Genomic DNA, 20238 nt, shown 5'->3' with positions numbered 1-20238 from the left:
TATTGCATAAAAATATGGGGAGAAGAATTCACAAAGAGAAACTACATGCTGCAGAGTCGCTTTACATCTTTTTTCCTCTTTCCATGAATTATGTCAGTTACCTAGTTATATAAAAGTGTGGCACTTTTGAGGGCTCTTATAATCTGAAACGCTTAAAGAATTTTACAAATTGTAAGTAGAACTCTATGACTGTAAAATACGCCAATATTGGGCTATATGGAGTGTCTTCTAAATCTATTCATGTGTTTCACACAACTTGTTGCAAACCTCTTACATAAGAAAAGGAATAAAAAATAGTGGTCAGCTGTAACTAAACTAAGAGAAAATTTAAAAATTGCAGGAAAATCTGTTGACAAACACCCTTCTGTGGTTTCAGTTCTGGGTTACCACGACTACAAAGGACTGTTTGGCAATTCCACTGGAGAAAAAGTTAAAAATTGCCATTTCGCACTGGATCAGAGTTTATCTGAGAAAGATATTTAGTCTTGTAGGATTACTGTTGCTTACAATGTAACTAAGCTTGGCTCTAACCTCAGCATGTGTAATGCTAATGAACTTATAAGCTGATCTTCCTGTCTCTTCATCCTGCCATTAGTATGCTTGTTGTGCAGAGAGCTGATCTGAGACAGTGAGAACTTACTCAAAAGGAACCAAAACCAATAAGAAAAGCAAATGAGAAAAAAGGAGAATACAAATTTGCCTCCGGGATCCCAAGAGGAAACATTCATAAAGTACATAAAAAATGGTGTCACCAAGATGCCAGCTAGTTAGGAGAAATAAAACGGAAGATTGATGTTGATGTGCTCAGGGCGATCATAAAAGAATAAAAGTAGACTGATGACATCTTGTAGAGAGCAGATCTTCTCTTGATAAATCGACAGAAGTACATTCAGAAGAGTATCACCAACTGGCACGGAGCTTGGCAATGAAAGGCAAAGGGAGGGAAACTATCTCCGCAGATTCCTAAACAACCCAGCATGTGTTATAACAACAGACTTCCAGCTTCTTGCATCAGAAACAAAACAGATTTGAAATAGATTCAGGAATTATTAGAGACATGGCCCTCTCCTATTGTATCTCGTGGGAGATGGAATGACTTATTGTAAAGTTTAAAGTTTCAAATAAAACCGGAACTAATATTTTTCCACTGTCTTGTGGTCTTTTCTGTGCTGTTTTTTGAATTACACCATCTTATTTAGATTTGGACTGCTGCTGGGCGTTGAGAAGTTTTTAACTGTGCTGAGTGCTCTTTTTCCCTTAGCAGTCAGTGATGAGTTAGAACAGGGCCATGCAGCTCAGGTTTTTCATTCTAACGTGCTCTACCCTGCGTTTGTCAATGTCGGAATTTCATCAACCGTTACGCTGCCAATTTGTCTGGTTCTGTTTCCATGAAGTTCATCACAGCCTTCTCTTACAAAGACTTACACTAAATAATTTTGTCATCTGCAAATCCTGCTGACCTCATTTTTTTGTTCTACCCCTCATTTCTGCCTTTCTGGATAATTAATGAATGTATTAAACACTGACTACAGGACAGATCCTTGGGACATACTAATATTAACCTCCTACTGAATTGAAAAGTGACAGCCTAATGAATTCAATTCTCTACACGCAGAACAACAGTGTTGACAGTGAAAATCAGGATGACTTGGGATTCATCCTTAGTCTGAAGAAAAAAACCCACAACTAACCACTCAAAACTCTGCCAGTACAAGCACCTGCAATTTCCACTGACTTTTATGGGACTTGTGAAAAAACAAGGTACTTAAGGAAAAATGAAAATCAATTAAAAAAAAGAGGAAATACCACCTCTCTGTACCTGTTTCACTTGCTGTTCACAGAATCATTGAGCTATGAAACGGTACGTAAAGTATTTTTTCCCCTATGAAACCATTAAAAGTGCCTTGGCTAGAATATCCTTGGAATGTCAAAACTTGTTTAGGTATTTGATCCAGAGAGGACAAGATACAGAATTTATAACTAATCAAGCCTGAAGTAAAAGATGAACAAAATGAATTAAACTGATGACTATTATAGTTAAACCATGTTGGCAGGACATGCTTCCTTGTCAAGGTCATTTACTTTTTTCTAGATATCAGAAAATTTCTCACATTTCTCTGACATTTTGATACAATATCTGTAGCAGATATTTCTGTAAGCAAAAAATATATTTGGAACAAACATCACTAAGCGACAGGAAAAAGGGCAGTTTGTTAGTGTTCTGCCACTGTTACAAAAAGTAATGTATTAAAACTCAGATGTGTTATAAACATCAGCAGAACGTCTAGAGTTATTTCAGAAACTATTATACTTCAGCATGTAAAAAAGTGTGTAATTTACACAGCAGCTTTAAAATACTCTAATTAGTGTCTTCCAAGTACAAATCCTGTTGTTGGAACTTTGTACCAAAGAAGAGCTAGAAGAACAATACAAAAATGCTAATGAATATTCACATGCTCTTGAAATGAACTTCCTTCATTTATGAACATTTTGAGACATCAAATTTTATTAGCACAAATGCTCACAAAAAGTATACAAGTGTAACAATGCATTTAAATTATCAACATTTTAATAACCTGTATTACTGAGCTAATAGGTCTTTTCATAGGAGGCCATAAAGTTCTTTGGGAAATGTGCCTTGTCTTACTAAAGTTTCAAATGTAGGTTCTAGTCAAAGCAGATTCCTTTCCTGAGGTTAGAAGAAGACTTTACAAAATGCCTGAAGGCAGATACAGGTTCTTAATGTGTGATGCTGAGAAAATTATGCTGAAGTTTTAAAAAAAATAGAGCATTTTGCCTTTTAAGCCTTATTAGATGCTATCTGCATCATGAGGTACACATATTTAATCACCTGGGCTGCTGACCTTAGAAAGTAAGACCCAGACCAAAGATAAATTAGGGGCCTAAACCTAAATGAAGGTCATTGTAACAGGACTAGACCATACTTTCAGTGGTCATGCCAGAGTAGGGCAGCATTCAGTGTGTCCTAATTATTCTCCATATAGCCACCATGGCAATCTAGACGTTTGTTGTTCAGTGGGACTTTGGGCCAGAAGGTACAGTCAGATTTACTGTACTCAGATCTCTACAGGAGATTTTAGCACGCCCAGTGTCTGTGTGCAAGACTTTCAGGTGCCCAGCAAGAGCTCATGCTACTGTCCTGTCTGAGGAAAGTCCTAGTCAGCCTCCAAATTACACCCAAATCACATTTCCAGCCATGATACAGGCCACCTGGGAAACCCATCGAGTAGACTGGAAAGGTGCTTCGTATGTTAGACAGAGATACTGAATGTGTAGAATGGAAATTCCAGCATAATCTCAGATTTCTTTCATGGCTGGCACAATGGGGATGATGGGCAGCTGTGAAAGCACATGCATTAAGTACCTGTGGAGCACTCTGTACCAGCAGCAAAGTGGCAGTGTAAGATGCAGGACGGAAAGGGTAAAAGTGAAAAGGTAAAACTGAAAATGAGGCTTGCGTGTAAATAGGATGAGTCAGAGTCAACATAGAAACAAAAATCAAAAAAGGAAAAAGATGCATGCATGTTGAGATGGCCACAAGCAGCAAAATTCAGACCTCAGTTTTGAAGGCCATGGAGTTTAGCTTACTGTGCCGTGCTTTGCTAGCCTGGGTACCGTTTTACTTATGCAAGCTGTGTCTGTGTTGCTGGGACTAGACCTTGATTTGCCAAGATTCTAAAAATATTTTTAAAAAACAAGAGACCTTTAAAATCTCTGTCCAGTGCCTCAGTATCTGCAATGAATTTGTCTCAGTGACACTGTATTTAACTTGTTTTGTTATATTTTGCAGGTTTGTTACAAATTTGCAGTTGCAAATGCATATTGACGATAACTTTTTTGCTTCATGAATGATCTCTTTTTTCAGTGTTGAATATTCCATTGCTCGAGGTAACTTGATTGGTAGGTGGCCCACCTGGAAAAGTGACCCTGAAAGGAATTACGGAGTCAAAACGGAAATCAGTTCACTTCAGTGCCATATGTACATGATACGTTATACTCTGTTGTATAGTGCAGCACCTCCTGCTTTTCTCCTATCTGCAGTGAAGTGAAATCTCCTTTGGAAGGACTCATCATACACATACCAGAATTTGTGGTGTTAGGGCTCTTCAAGGCCAGCAGGAGGTGCTGAATTTGGTGTACTTATGTATATGTTAAAATGGAAAAAGTAGAATTCATTTTGAATAAAAATTTGTGATTTTACAGTTGAAATGCACACTATACACTGCCAGTATATATGGAGAAAGACAGAGGAAGTCTGGCAGTCTAGCTGCGTAGATAGGGAAGGTCTCTAGATCATTGTCAGTGCTGAGATAAGTGAGGTCAAAAGAGTACTGCAGGAAGAGAATATGAAAAATAGAAAAGATGATGGAATTTTATAAATTGTCCCATGTTGGTGTTTCAAGTATAGAAAATAAACCAATTCATAACAGTGTTAACATCTAAAAAGACTCAGAATTATAGTACTTGATTGCCCACTTAAAATTTCTGAGGTGTACATACCACAATTTGAAACCAAGTAACCTTGAAAAGATCATAATTCACTTTCCTTAGTACTATTAACTGAGTCATTAAACACATTCACATGCCTATTTATAAATCGTGTTAATTATTTTCAAGATTTAAAACTCCTGTGTGTTCCTAAATATCCCTGATGTATTTAAAGCAGAAACAAACGTTGGGATTTTTGTTTGTTACTTGTCTCCTCCTTGTGAATTCTCATCACTCCTGCATTCATTCAGTTGTTCAGTGAATAGCTCGTTAATACGATTTCTATCTGTGGATTGGGGCACACGGCAAGAGCACTATTATGTAACAGTTTGAAAAGACAGCTATAAATAACCTACTTTAATAACCATACATTTACATTAGAAAGGTAGATAAACTCTGAAGTGAAAAACATTTATTTTTATCTGATGTTACTGTTTCATAATCTCAGTGTTATCAGACTCATCCTGAATAATTTAGAAAGGTCTTGGGGTTTTATACCATCCGGGAAAGCCTTGCGTATCGAATGGATTTATATGATAGGAACGGAGATTTGCAAAGAGCTACGTTTATCTTTTGAGACTCAGCCTTACTCACCTGGCACACATTCAAAAACTGCCAGCGACATCCCTGGCAGATCAGACTAGGCAAAGAATGGTGGATTTGGCCCTTACGTGACTGATTTTCTGAACACAAGTGCTCCTTTCTGAATAATTTGAAGGAAATCAACCTTGATGGACTTTCATATTTTTCTTCTTTATTACCATTAACTGGCTGCCTTAATTTTAGAAATTTAGTGAATTTATGCCTGCCTTCGGCCAAACATCTTCTCTTGGAAGGAAAATACTGGCAGGCATAACCAAAGCGTTCAGTTTTATGGATGCTATCAATCTATCATTATCTCTGTAGAGGACGGCTGTAAGGCTGAGAGGATGTTCTCATAAAACCTTCAATAGGCGTATGAAAATACAGAAAGTCTAATACAGTAAATGGAACATGGTAACTCCACTAGTAGAGAAAGCAATAAAGAAATAATTGAAAAAGGAAAGTTGTTTTATGTACTCTGTGAGTCTATGATGTCTATTTGAAGTAATGAAGTGTAACACCCACACTCACAATCCGATCTCTGCAGGTAGACGGGGCAGCCGAACGGATATAATGCAGAGGCAGGAACCCATCCCACGTCCTTCTGGCGGCAGGATCAACGGCTAATTAATGAGTTTTGACAGTAAAGCTGAACAGTTGTGTCCACTGGTATGTACGCAAGATCTTCCATTTGTTTTTTAAATAATGGATAAATAACCACATGCTTGAATACAATGATCTGTGAACTAGTAATTCCCATGAGCCTTTTGCTCATACTAAGGGATACCAGTTGTAATCTTGTTCCTCTGTTGACTCTTTTTAAGTATCTTTTCATATCTTGGACTACTTTAAATACTTCTTTGACTGCTGTTGCCTTGGTGGAGATATTTTGCAAGACTCTGCAGCTAAGAGGACGGAACCAGACAGCAAACTAAGCAGGAAAAAAAGCACAAAAATGAAAGCCATAGAGCTGGTTCAGCCAGAAAATACAGGTACTTTGAGATCAGCGACGGGTCAGACAGACAGAAAGTGGGCAGCTGAAGTGTTGTAAGATGCAGGCTGATGAGAAGGACAAAAACTGACCATCCTTCCCAGTGATTTTTGCAGGATACTGTTTCATTCTTCAGCTTAAACATAGTCACTATCAGACAAAAAAAGGCTCATCACTGTTATTCCCACTTTAAGTTAGTATTCCCAGAGCACTTTCTTTCTCTATTAACCTGCCCTTTTCAACCCCTACTCAGCCTGGTGTAGGCAACTCCCCATCTCTTCTCAACCAGACCTTCATCCCTAGAGGAAGAGTCTTTTCATTAAATATGTTATACTCTTATTTGCCAGTCACTCTTTAGCCTTTAAATCAAATATTATTTTATTTGAGAGGTTCACGAGTGTGATAGTGCAGAATATTATTCATCTTTCTACTGTGTGAGCCCTGATTCTTCCAGTTTAATGAAACTGTTCTTACAATTAAATTGCACACAATGCATTTAGCTGCTGACACTACACAGAGCCGGCCCTATACTGTTGACACATGAGTACGGACACACCTGCAAGGGTTATGGTTGGAACTGTGTGGAGTTAGCTTGACCCAGTACACCTTAAAATAATTTCCACACCTCATTGCCTTATCATTTTGCTGGAATTTCACCTTCTGAGTTACAATTATTCAGAGTTGGGTATTTTGGGAGGTTTAGTTTGGTTTGTGGTTTGTTGCTGAGTTTGTGGGTTTTTCTGGAGGAGGGTTTTTAAACATTTTAAAATATGAAATGCCTGAAAATAAAGTCAGGTGTTCCTTGGTCAGATGGCAACCTTTTTTCTCCTGAATGAACTCTAGAACCTGAGGTTTTCTTCATTCAAAATGCGTCAGAGACTCAGGCCTCAGTCCAGGAAAGCACATGTGCGTAACCCTAACAGTAGCTACATGCTTAGTGCTGGTATCAAGTTGGTTTAGCCTTCCTGAACACAACGAGCCCCGCAAGTCCTGTACTGCCGAAAGACGAGACACACATATTGTGTACCCTTGAGATCTGAGCACTGGGGAAGCACTGAGGCAATTCAAAGGAAGGCAGGCAAACAGGCACCATCACCATTATGCCATTCAAATACTTTCCTTTTCTGAATGTGGAATTAAAATTCTTTCATTGTGAACAGAAGATCACCTCATGATATGCTGATATAGGTGTTTTCTAGCTTTATGAAAAAGTAGTTTCCACCAGAAATGGATTCATTTAAAAGATTTAATCCAACTATACATCTCCTTGCTTCCTTGGGAGTGTTTTCAGATCTTCAGACCAACCAAGTGAGTTTGTAAAATCTTTCGATACTTCTCCCCCTTTTCTATTCGTATTTCATCAGCACCTGGTGTTTTGTTATTTACTGTGTGTATTTTGATTGCCTCTTAAATCTCTTTAAAACATAATTCTTCCACAAACTGCTCAGCTGCTTGGAGAATAACCATTTGTTGTTTGCCTTTATCCCTCTCACAATTAAGTAGCTCATTAAAGTACTCACTCTATGGTTCTATAATTGCATTCTTTGTGACTAAGAAATTTCCATTTTTGTTCTTTATCAGACTTACTCAGGTGTACATTGATATGCATGTAAAATTATCTTGTATTCGTAATACATCCCTCCTGTTCCAGTTCTCTACCATGCCAGTTAACCACCCCACCACGTTCCTTTCAATGTCATTTTAGTCTGAGAGGGATGCACTGACTCCGTACTGGTCCCATCACTGCAATATGGAAAAAGAAAGTAGAGCACTGCAGCAACTATGCTAAGTCAACTCATGATTTTATGAACTTCTCACAGAGCATGCAGCTACGCTATCTGCCTCCTAGGCTACTGTTCTCGATCCAAAATAGTCTCTAGTGCTAACGCAGTGCTGCAATGCATGATTTTCAATTTAATTAAGCAGAAAATTCGCTTCATCATTTTACTGTGTAACAGAAACTGCAGAGCTGCTCATCAATGTTTCCTGCCTTATTCTACTCTTACAATTCCTTAGCATGCTTTTGAGCATGCACTGAAAGATATGTCAGACATTTAATTGCTGTACTTAACTGTCATGTTTCATCAAAAAGCTTTAAGGTCCTAAGTGCGCTTTGCTGTTCCTTATGAACATCGCTCAAGTCCAAGAAGAATTTGAGAACAGTAATTTTCCAGTAACACATTGAACACTCACTGCTGATGAAAGAAAGTAAGGACATACTGTGAGAGCAAAACCTACTTTTAAAAGCTAGGAAGTACTGAGATACAGGCGTTTTCTTGCCTCATTCGCAGCAAGGTACTCACTATCTACGTCTTATCTACTCAGTTGTTCTAATTATATGAACTGTAAACACATTGTATTTATTTAAACATGGGCTATTTTATCACATCGCTCCCTAATATCTGAGACTTTACTGAACTTATCTTCATAACATGCCTATGAAGGAAGGTTATAGATTGACTGACAGAAAGAGTAAAGAAAAAAAACACCACCTTTTGTATTTTGAGGAGCAATTTAAGGTGTAGTGGCTTGATTTGTCAGAGATTTTAATACTATACATCTTTCTGGGCCCAACTCCCAGTGACTTAAATTGCAGCTGAAAAGTTCAGCTCTTTGCTGAATCAGACCACATGATTTCAAGATGTGCATTCAGAAAATGAGTAATACACAAACAGAAGCTGCAGTGAGACGTGAACTGTCCAGCAGCATGCAGTCCTCTGGGATAGAAAATGGAATAGCCTTGCTGAGATACTGGTAAATAAAACACTAGGTGAATAAATATTGAAAAAAAATACTCCTAGGTAAATAAGTCCTGTATAAGTTTACTTACTTAGAATAGATGAGGATCTGTTAACTTCTGTACTACCTAAATTAGAACTCGTTAAACTCCCAGGTGGTGTCTCTGGACAGCATTTGAGCTTCCTGGGCAGAATTCAAATAGCTTAATTCAAAGACGATTCTCCCCTTCTTAAAATCCCTTCTCTCACTGAGTCTGTATCATCCTTCTGTTATAGGTAATGACAGACAGCTCCTCCACACAACTTCATTCCCTAAACAGCTTTGATAATTCCAGGAGCATGACCTTCCCCATGCACCACGAATGGTGAAGAGATCCTGCCATTAAATGTATGTTGAAATGATGATACATATGAATGCATACTGACAACAAGGACAAATTAAGATTTCAATACCAGCCTGACTTTTGACTTACAAATTATAATGGTCTTTCAGCGTACTTTCAGGTGTGTTCAAAGTTTCTAAAAAAGCAATTATTAAATTATTAAATACACAGAAATTCCATCATACAGAATCATGTTTATCCTCACATAAATCACCAGTTCATTTAAGTCTTCAGCAAAAACATCTGTAAGAAAGTGAACTGAGTAGTATAATGTCATCCACTACAAAGTCCAGTCACCACCAGGAGGTAAAATATACATTTTGCAATATGTTTACAAAATATAAAGTAAAAAAAAAAAAAGAAATTGAGACTTGTGATTCCTGAAGTCCATTCCAGGCTTTGAACACACTTGAATGATTACAGATCTGTCAGTGTGCTGTTTAAAACTTCCCTCGTTTTTCTTCTTCCTCCTACATTGTCTTACTTCCCATGCTGTTCCACCACACTTTTGAGTGATACGCAGGAAAAGGTCAAGCTCGTGTCAGGCTGCCTGATGAAATCTAGCTACTTACTGTACTCCCTGGAGGAGCTCCAAGCGGCTCAGACCACGACTGCTTGTGGTATTCACCTGGTTTGCAGAGTTCACGTGCCTCCAAGTTCCTTATCGCGACTTCTTCCCCTTTTCCTGCACTTTGGTCTGCGAACCATTTTTTTTTGCCTAGGACACAAAGAGTATGGGAAAATAAGTCTGTTTACTAGAAGGATATATAGAGAATTGGTATTTTTATAACAAGAGAACTGTTGTTTAGCTGTTAGCATCACTAGAAGTACTGTAACACACACACTGAAAGAGTATAGTGTGCAATGTAATACCCATATCCTCCATGGATTTTTTTTTTTTTTTAGGGTTTTCTAATCCATAGTATTTAGCATTTAATCCATTTAGGTTTGAGGGTTTTTTTTTTAGCCCATGGGTCCTATTTTTAAAAAACATGGCCTCACCCCACTCTGCCTTCAGCAGGGCTGGCGGAAGGTGCTGTCCGGGGCACGCCAAAGTTCCCAGCGGGGTGAAACCACCACATGCCCCTCTTGTAAATGCCTCGAGGTGCCATTTTCTGAGGTGAAACGCCTCTGGTCTGTGACAACCACCATCGAGGCCGCCACCATCGAGTTTATTATCCCTTCAGCGGGCGCCAGCCTGAGGAAAACCCACCTCCCTCCGCAGCTGCTCACGCCTTTTCAGCCGCCAAAACCTGAGGGAGTTTCACTTGGCGGGCGACCCGCTGCGATCGCTCCGCGCTCTTGGCGCCATTAGAAATCACCTCAGGGAAGTCGGCGCCGTGTCGCGGGCCCGGGGGGCGGAGGGGGCGAGGAGAGGGGCCGGGCCTGCCCCGTTCGGGGCAGGCCCGGCCCCTCTCCTCGCCCCCTCCGCCCCCCGGGGCTGCCCTGCCCCGCCGCTGACGTCCCTCCGCCCGCGGCGCACGGCCGCCCTTTCCCGCCCCCACCGGCGGCGGTTGCCCGGCGCGGAGCATGGCTCCCCCCGCGCCTCAGGCGCTGTCTCTCCTCCTCCTCCTCTTCTCCCCCCTCTCCCTCCACCTCGCCGCCTCCTCCAAGCTCAACATCCCCAAGGTGCTGCTCCCCTTCACCCGCGCCACCCGCGTCAACTTCACGCTGGAGGCCAGCGAGGGTTGCTACCGATGGTGAGTGCAGGTGCCGCCGCCCTTTGTCCGCCGCTTCTTCTCTTCCCCTCCCCACCCCCCCCACTCCACCATCTCCTTCCCGCCCTTCGCTGCCAGGATGCACCTGCGGCGTTTCCTCAGCCCCGCGGCGGGAAAAGGCGGCCCGGCGGGGCCTGATGGCTCCCCCTGGGCGCCGTTCCCCCTCAGCGCCAGGCCTCCCCTCGCCGGTTTCACGGTGCTTCGCGTGGTTTTTTGGGGTGGCTCAGCAGCGCGGCGGCTGAAGCGGAGATAATCCCTCAGGGGAAAGTTTGGGCTTTACAAACCGCCGCCCCACGCACCCTCAGGGTCGCCCCACGCGTGTGGGGACAGCGTCTAGGGCTCACGCTTGTGCTGCTGGTGTAAAAATGCCCCTTCCCTGGCTGCGATCAGTAATGAAGGACTGACGGCTTTGAGTTTGGGGTATGGGCGTCGAGAAGGAGTTGAATCACAGCACCTTCTGAGGTGAGAGCCTTCGGTGCTGCTGTAAGCATAGGGAACACGCTGAGCGTGTCGCCCGGGGAAGACAAAAGTCAAGTTTTAAAAGATTAGATCTTTCCTGGGTTTCTTTTAGAGGCCTTGGGCTGAGCACGTGGGATGCGCTTCCATCTGAGATCCCCCGTCGTGCCTGGCACAGAGGGAGGCCCGTGGGCCCGGCTTGGAGCAGGCAGGTTGGGGTTGTGTTGAGCACCGGGGGCTAAAATCAACACAACAGTGTGTGCAGATTCAGAAACTGTGTCACAGTCTTCGTGTTCCCAAATCCTCATCCTTCCTTTAGCATGCCAGAATGGTAATCTGGATCACTAATGAGCAGGAGGTACCCACCTGAAAAAAATATATTTAGGGTGGTAGCTCCATGTGCCACATGGATGTGTTCAGTTGTTATGTTGTGTGTTATATATTCAGTTACTGAAATACATCTTGTAGGGCTGTGTTTTCGCACTATATTGGTTTAGTTACCTGGTGGTCCTACACTTCTCATCCCTGGACTGGTGACAAGCCTTTGATCTGCGACAGCTTACGCATTTGAGGGTGTTGGCCCACAAGAGCAGTAATCAGAGTTTCTCTAAAAGTTGACTGAAAGAAAGTTACTAGATGAGCTGCGTGTGGTTGTGTAATTTAATTTTTATATGGACCTTTTTAATGAAAATCTCTCAAGTATGGTTTTTTCTTTTTCCTTACTCTAATCTCTAAAGGCAGCGTAGTCTTCAAAAGGGTTTGGTTTATGTCACAGAGTACATTATATGAAGGTAAAAAACCAAACTCATCAAAGCACTAGTAAAATCTAGGAGGTGTAGACTGTCTTTCCTGTTTTGCCAGTGAACTGCTAGGTGATGCTGGGCTGGCTACAGCCATTGCTGCATGTGCCAGGTGCTATCCAACTGTCAGAAGTACTTCGACCTTTGTAAATCTCCCTCAGATCAACAGATTAAAATATGTAAGATTGTACTCTAAGGAAATACCAAATATGGTTCACATATGTATCTCTGATGGGGGTTGTTTGTTGGCACTTCAGAGCATGTTATATTGGTGCCAGTTGCCAGCGATGGGCCGTATCCCTCGTGCGGATAGGCTTCAACATGCTTTTCCATCCTCTCTCTCTGTCAATTGACCTCTTCAGAGGTCAATTTTAGTTGAGAATTAAGGAAACTATACCAACTTCATACAGAGTGTGTCGTCATTTTCTGTATTGGGGTTGTAAATATGTATTTATTCACTTCTGCTTTGCAGGGACTGGCAGGATGTGGGTGGTGAAACTCAACGTGTGTTCACGAAGCCATCAGAAGGAAGCAGTAGCTGTGTGTGTGTGTGTGACTGAGCAGAAGTAGTAACGTTTACTGGATTGCATCTGCGTCTCTCTTTCCATCGACATCCTTGCCCCTGTAGGCCTTGAGCTGCAGGGGATTAGAAAGAAGTGTACTTTGGAGGGGCAGGCAGCTCCACAGCAGTTTGCTGACAAGTTTCCTCTACTTTTCTGCTAAAGCTGTCAGTAACAGCTGTTACTGGAAGGAGGCCGTTACACTGAAGAAGTTAGGAAGTACCAGATGTAATGACTTCAGAGGTAATGACTATTCCTCACCCAGGATTTGTGAAGTGATGGGTGGGTTTGCATGCACGAAAGCAGGGGTTTGGAATGGAAATGATAAGATTCAGGCCCTTGTGTCAGGAAAGGGGACTGAGGTTGTGTGATATGGGCAGTTGCGAGGTTAGAGGTAGCATATGAAAGCTGTTCTTGTCCTTTGAGTATTTGAAGGACTGCCTTACTCTTCTCAGACATTCAGAATTCATACTTGAGTGTCCAATTTTGTGCAAAATCAGTCTATGGCACATTATGCCCTTCTTTCTTTCCAGTTTCCCTTTGGAGCTTCAAGTTTACCTCTGAAAGCAGGGGGTTTTCCAAGTGATTGTTGTGGTGTTTGAGAATTCCAGTGATTCAAAAGGAAAAGGTCAAATTTTATCGTCATCCCAACAGATCAGGAGCAATGCTAGTTACAAGCATGGCTTTAAAGTATTTTCTGATTTTTCAAGATGCTCTGGAGTTTGGGTTGCCTTTCTGTTAAAATTATTTTTTGGTGAAAGCTTTGTTTCCAAAGCATACGATGTTCCCATCTGTAAGTATTGTACATCGTGCTGTCTTCAGGGATAAAACACAGTTGTGCGGATATATTTAGCATATAAATTACATCTGTATTTACCTTTTAATTACCTTAATCCGGAAATTACACCTGGAAGAAATAAAGCATTCAGAAGCAGAATTCTCTCCTTGAAATCTGCCTTACCGTAAAACGTTTTGTGGGATGGGAGGGAACATACAAACGAAAAAACATTTTCCCCCACAATATACGGCATGATGCAGTGTATTTACAGCAGAAATTATCTGTAGTGCATAAATATGCTTACATGTCTTTAACATTATTTCCTGTCTTGTAGAATTGAGATACATGGTGAGAACGGGCGGAAAGCTTTAAGCTTCAAGAGTTAGCTTTGAGAAATACAACTGGTTTAATTCAAACCATTCACCAGTGAAGTCAGAGGTTTTCCTATGGAGAGGTTACAGCTACAGGAAACTGTTCAAAGGTGATAATGGCTCTGGACAACGTTGTTTGTTGCAAATATCATGAAGTTTATTGCCAGCTTAAATAAAAGGGTTTGTGTGGGCTACTGAAGCCCTCTCTGACGAGGTTGCATGAAGCTAATTGGCATTGTGAGAGGAGCAGGAGGCAGTGCTGGAGTGAGAGATCCAGTGGCGGAGTGGTGTTTGAGCTGTGTACTGCATAGGTGCTTGCAGAGAACCCAGAACTGATAGCAGCACTGCTGTTGCAGTAATTGACTGGCAAAACTCATTTTCTGGCTTCTTATGTCACGTTTCTGATACTGGGTTGTAAATTGGTCTTAGCACTTCACGGTATGTATGTGGTAGCTTATGTGGTTTAAAAATGTATGTTAAATAGGGTGTTGCTGATTGAGATCTGTTACTTTGCTGTAAGACTGATAATATCATCTCTGATAATCATAGAATCACTGAATCACAGAATGGTTTGGGTTGGAAGGGACCTCAAAGATCATCCAGTTCCAACTCACCTGCCGTGGGCAGGGACACCCTCCACTACACCAGGTTGCCCAAAGCCTCATGCAACCTGGCCTTGAACGCTTCCAGGTATGGGGCAGCCACAACTTCTCTGGGCAACCTGTTCTGGTGCCTCACCACCCTCAGAGGGAAGAATTTCTTCCTTATATCTAATCTAAATCTCCCCTCTTTCAGTTTAAATCCATTGCCCCTTGTCCTATCACTACATGCCCTTATAAAAAGTCCCTCTCCAGATTTCCTGTAGGCCCCCTTTAGGTACTGGAAAGCTGCAATAAGATCACCCTGGAGCCTTCTCTTCTCCAGGCTGAACAGCCCCAACTCTTTCAGCCTGTCTTCATAGCAGAGGTGCTCCAGCCCTAGGATCATCAATCTGGGGGGTTTGTTGTTTCGTGGCTTACCTGTTTTACCATGGGTCTTAAAAAAACCGCCTTTGATTCTCACTGAGAAATGTTTTGTGTGAGATGCTGTTGCTGTGAAATGACATCTTAAATAACCATTGTTATCTGCTGCTGTCCTTACTCCTTTTTTGGTTCTCAGCTGCTCCGCGTTTCCCCCTCACAAGGCCATTATAGCAGCAGCAGAATGTTCTCCCTCTCTCTGGGAGGTGCCTGTGCTGCTGGTGGCAGGTGGGCTGGGTGTGCTGCAGCGTGTGCTTTCCCAGCGTGGCTTCAAGCTCTTATAGATACGGGAATCAGCTTGACTTGATATATCCTTGTTGGTGAAGTGAGATGGGCTGTGCTGCTGTGGCTCAGGTCTGTGTTACTCGAGTACGTTGGCTCAAAACCAGAGCAGTAGCCTGAGTCTGCAGAACAGATGTTCTGCCAGAGTTGAAGATGCAGAAGAAATAATCGTGTTTTTTCTCTTAGCCGATGTGTTGACCTTCAGTGCAGTTTACTGTTGAAAAAACTTTTTCGAAATCTGAGCGCAGCTTACCTGGGAAGGAAGTCAGAAAGAGCAGGGACTGTTGTTGATTTTGGACAGCTTTCATTTCTGAAGACCCATGGAATGTTCTAAGACTTTTGCTCTCTTTGAGTGTGGGTCTTGCCTTAGTAATTGAGGCTTTAAGGGTGTCTACATGTGAGAAGATTTAACGGAGTGGATAATTTGAAAAAATGCAAAATATGACATTTGTGTTTTGGAAATAAACAGCCATTTTTAAGTTTTATTTTCTAATTTGAAATCTGGCGGAGCTAGGTTTCAGAACAAATTTCAGAACAACCTTTATTTATTGCGTTCTCTTAGCTGGAAGATGCTATCACTAGTGTGACATGCCATTTTCCTTCATGCAGCTAGAAAAGGTGCAAAGATAAGCACTGATGCTGTTGCCATCAGTTGATTTGACAAAATATCCAAGTTACAGTTGGACATCTGGGTTGAATTTTGAGAACAATCATCACTGGCTTAACTCTGCTTTCTTTGAAGTTAACGGCCATGCCAGCTGATCGCTACTATAAAACCCCACGAGCAAAAGCTTCATCCCTGGCTCTTTCTGTGGTGTGGGATGTGTCCATTTGCTTTTAAAGCAGAACTGAATGGAGGAGTTTTTTGTTGCTTTTTGTTTTCCCAGTACAACAAGAAACATCCTAGGAGAAGATTGAGTGAACAATAGAAAGATAATCTGCCACTGTGTTAAAAATCCTTAAGAGTTGAGGGAACTCTGCCAGGCTCCCTCTGTGTTTTCTTTGGCATGGGTTCAGTTCGCATATCCTTGGTTCTCCGGGAATCTACTTTTTATCATACAACTACAGTCGCCTGGATGCTGTTCTGGCTCTTGTGTCTCTTTTCATTTTTGTGTGTCAACAGTGTTAGTCCCAAGAGCGACTGGAAATAAGGTACCTAATGTATTGGTCAATCCAATCTTGCTAAACTCTTCAAGACCTTTACTATCCAGTTTCCCTCTGGCAATGTATGTGCCCATGTGCCTCATACAAATTCCAAAAGCTTAGGCCAGCTGACAGTCATGGTGCATCTCAGCAAAGGTGGAGTTTTGTTAATTTAGTCAGTTGAGTTTAGTCTGAAGAGCTGACAAAATATTAAATGCTAAAGCAAAAAAAATCCGCAGAGTATTGCTGCTGTGAGGGAAAGAGTAATATTTACCTGATCTTTAAACCAGCTGATAAATAAATTCAGTATAATCCTTGAAGTATTCACATGTGATATTACAGAAGAATTGATGGAAAGAAATGCAGGTGTAGGTTTGGGTGGATCTGTAGATACAACCTTGGTGCATGGTTCTGTGTACGAGGCGGGAAGCAGGGCAAAAATCACGACTGACATGGAAATCAGCAAGAGAGTTAGTGGTCTTTATTGGGAAGTGTCATCAATTCCTCAGCAAGTAGGATTTTGTTCTGAAGGAAACAACTATTGGGACTTTTGTTAGCTGCTTTTTTTTTCTCCTCACCTCCTGACTCTTCTTTCTAGTGCTTGCTCTTCCAGGCACTGGTGTGGGATTGGGAGGTAGTGCCAGAAATGCTTCCCGTCGCCTCTTGTCAGGATCTAATTTTGCCCTCTGACAAGCCTGGCTGAGTAGCGCACACTGACGTGCTGCCCAAGACCTGCTGCAATTGGCAGATGATATCAATTGCAGTCTTGGGTGTCATTTTAAAGCAAAAGTTTCTTGTCCATCTAGGATGCAGCAGTGATCCCTGTGTGTGCTACGGCAATATGCAGCCTGTTTGATTATTAGTGCCTTATCCTTTCTGTACTTGACTCTGGATGGGCTGTAGCTGTAAACAGAACGTGCTTTTGATATTGCTGAATGAGATTGAGGGGTCATCAAATATTTCATTTGTGGTGGTCTAAAAAACAATAGCCATGCAGGTTGTTTTTCAATGTAAATTGACAGTGAACCAAGCCTCAGAAAGGCCCTGCTCCACCTGCCCGGTTCAGGTAATCGCCTAAAATAGCAGGTATCGTATTGGTAATAAAACTAAAAATGTATTTGTATTAAAAAAAGTAAGAAATTCAGCTGACAGTCTACCTCTTAAATTAAACTGCTGTTAGAGGCCAAATAGTATCTAATCTCAGGTTCTCTACTCCAGTGACAAGTAAGAATTAACTGACATTCAGCTGGAAAAGCTTAAAAGTTCCTTTGTAATTGCAGCGTGTATGTAAGTTTACAGCTGAAATTTAATGCAAACTTTTAGTTTACCTTTGTTCCTTCCTTTTTCTAGTCTGAGAAATAGCCTGTAATTAGATTTAGTTTTACAACACTGCTATTTAGTGCAAACTGTAGTGGTTATGTATTAGGATACACAGCGATATATATTGAAAGAACAAATACAAACCACAGTCAAACCCCTGTTGTGTTGTAAACACAATCAATTTCAGGCTGTAAGAAAGCAAAACCTTCAAATTAATTAAAAAACCCACCTAATGGCAGAGGATATTAAGCAATGTAAAGAACTAAATAATAAAGGTGAAAGTCAATTCTGTACGTATAATGCTGATGTAAAAATGCCTGCATGCATATTAAGTCAGATGCACATGCTCAGCTCAAAAAGCCTGCAAGCCAAGGACTGAAAAAGCCTCACTGGTTGTGAATGCTAATGTTGTCTAAAGAAACTTGCTAAATGTTGGAAAACTGTTTCATGGTTGCCTAAGAAGCTACAGAATAACAAGAAAATAACTAATTGTTCACTCTTAAATTAATCACTGTATAGTGAAATTAAATGTACTACTAATATAGAAAATAAATCATATTATTTTCGAAACAGTGTAAACCCTAGTATAAAAAATATGCTCACATTTGTGTACATTGCTTAGGCATCTGGAATATAACGAACAATTTTCAGGTTTAAGCTTTGAATTGGTGTTTAAATTGTCCATTGCATACTGCCATGGGTTTCCTTAATCAGATAAAATACTTTGAAATTTCTGGGTTAGCAGTTGCAACTATTCTTTCAAGATCCTTTAGAACTAGTCTTTGTGTAAGCAAAATATTGCTGAGAGCACACCAATATTATCAATTAATAATTCCTTGAATTAATGAATTTCACCCAAGACAAAAATATCATACTGCTAATGCAGTGCCTAATGAACCTGCACACCATTAGCTTGCACCATTAAAAACGTTCTGACTGGGGTTTTGTTCCCAGGGACTGTGAGCTTCTGGGGCCATGTCGTGTAGACAGTACAGTACGATAAAATCCAGACCCCTGTGCAGGGAACCAGAGAGCTGACACAAATAGATTTTATTTTTTTCTTTAATGTGAAGTTTCTGTGAGAAATGCAGTGTTTGCTGTCTTACCGACTGCTTTGAACCACGAGGATCTTGGTGTCCTGATTGTATTTGTCTTCAGAATTGTGCTTTTCATTGCTTAAGGTTGAAAACGGTTTGGAATTTTATTCCAGTGACTACAGCCATATTGGTCCATGTTCGCCTGGGCTGCAACTATCAACTATAGTTAAGATGACTGAACGTATTGTGATATGTTATTTTTGGAAATGGATAGAATTTTAGTTCACATAAAGTTTTGTTCCTCACTGTTTTGGATTGGCCGTTTCTGCCAGTAATAAAAGTAGGTACAACTTGAGTCTGGAGAGAAGGGCATGTACGATATTGCTGTTTCTTTGAAACTCCCCTCCAGCTCCTTGCTGAGCGAGCAGATTTTTCCCGTAGATCACAGGTAGGCATTTCTGATCATTCTCCAGAAGAAAAGTCTGAATCAATCCAGCTTCCCCATCCTTACCAGGTGGGGATGTAGTGCCTGCTTTAGAATGCATTTACCAGATAATGCAAGGCTTTCATCAGAACTGCTGTCGTCATCTGAGAGAAGCAATTCCTGAGCAGCTTTGTCGTCAGTGCTTCCTTTCGTGGTTGTAATCGCTCCAAGGACCCTTGTGAAGGAGCTTTGCCTCAGGATCCCTGAGCAAAGAGTGGTGGCTGTTTCAGTCGCTGAATTCCTGAGTGGCTTAGGCAGGGTGCTGGGCGCTGGGCTGGCCCAGGCAGAGTGCCTGTCTGCTTCCTCTGCCATACCTGCTGCAGGGGTGGCAGGAGTGAGGAGCTGTGCAGAGCAGCTGCAGCCCAGTTCTCCAAAACGGTTAGTGAGCAGCTCACCCTAGTTCGGAGGGGTGACATTCGTCAATTATTTGCAAGAGGTATGGCCTGCTTGAATGCTTTGAGCACTCTACATTCAGGCCTCAGACAAGGCCTTGTTACTATCTTGTGGACTTGATGGTCTTCAAGGTATCTTCCAACCTAAATAATTCTATGATTCTATCTCAAATTTAATTTCAAGAGGCTTATTTTTTAATAACTTTTAAACTTTTTTCTCACCTTGATGTTTTTGGCACACAGGAAGTGACAACTGGGCTCCATGTCCATGGTGGGCATCCCACAAGCTCACTTCTGGAAATGTTGTCTTTAGGAAAGCCATACAGGTCGCAGCAGGAAGTAACAGATGCATCAATTTTAGGTTAAAACTCCATGTCAACTTACATTTCACCAAAGATCATTATACAACTGTGCATGTTTTACATAGTGGTACTTACTTCAGCTAAATAGACTAATTATTTTTTTTTTTTTAATTTCTTGATTAAAAAGGTGTTGTTTCTTACTTGTTCAAAGCCTCTGCCGTAGCAAACATAAATAATTATGTTCTATCATCAGGGAAAACTTCCGATTTTTTCAGAAATTTGTTTCAAACTTGTTTTGAAAATGCAATTACAGGTGGCAAATGGAGCTTTGGCTAAAATTATTTTACCTCCTACTTCAGCATTCTGTACACAT

The 20238-nt window shown here is 41.3% G+C and overlaps 1 protein-coding gene across 1 annotated transcript in view; it reads left to right on the top strand.

Annotated features, from left to right (window-relative positions):
• Positions 1–10733: 10733 nt before the first annotated feature.
• Positions 10734–20238, top strand: part of LOC104379893 (nuclear pore membrane glycoprotein 210) — a 64256-nt gene continuing 54751 nt past the window's right edge. Inside the window, 1 exon segment of the mRNA XM_086618819.1 lies at positions 10734–10903. Within this exon segment, the coding sequence (XP_086474945.1) occupies positions 10734–10903 (170 nt within the window).

The sequence above is a fragment of the Tauraco erythrolophus genome, chromosome 12 (assembly GCF_009769465.1).
Source record: "Tauraco erythrolophus isolate bTauEry1 chromosome 12, bTauEry1.pri, whole genome shotgun sequence".
NCBI classification, from domain to species: Eukaryota; Metazoa; Chordata; class Aves; order Musophagiformes; family Musophagidae; genus Tauraco; species Tauraco erythrolophus.
The sequence above is the reverse complement of the archived record's forward strand: the minus strand, read 5'-3'. Positions and strand labels throughout refer to the sequence as shown.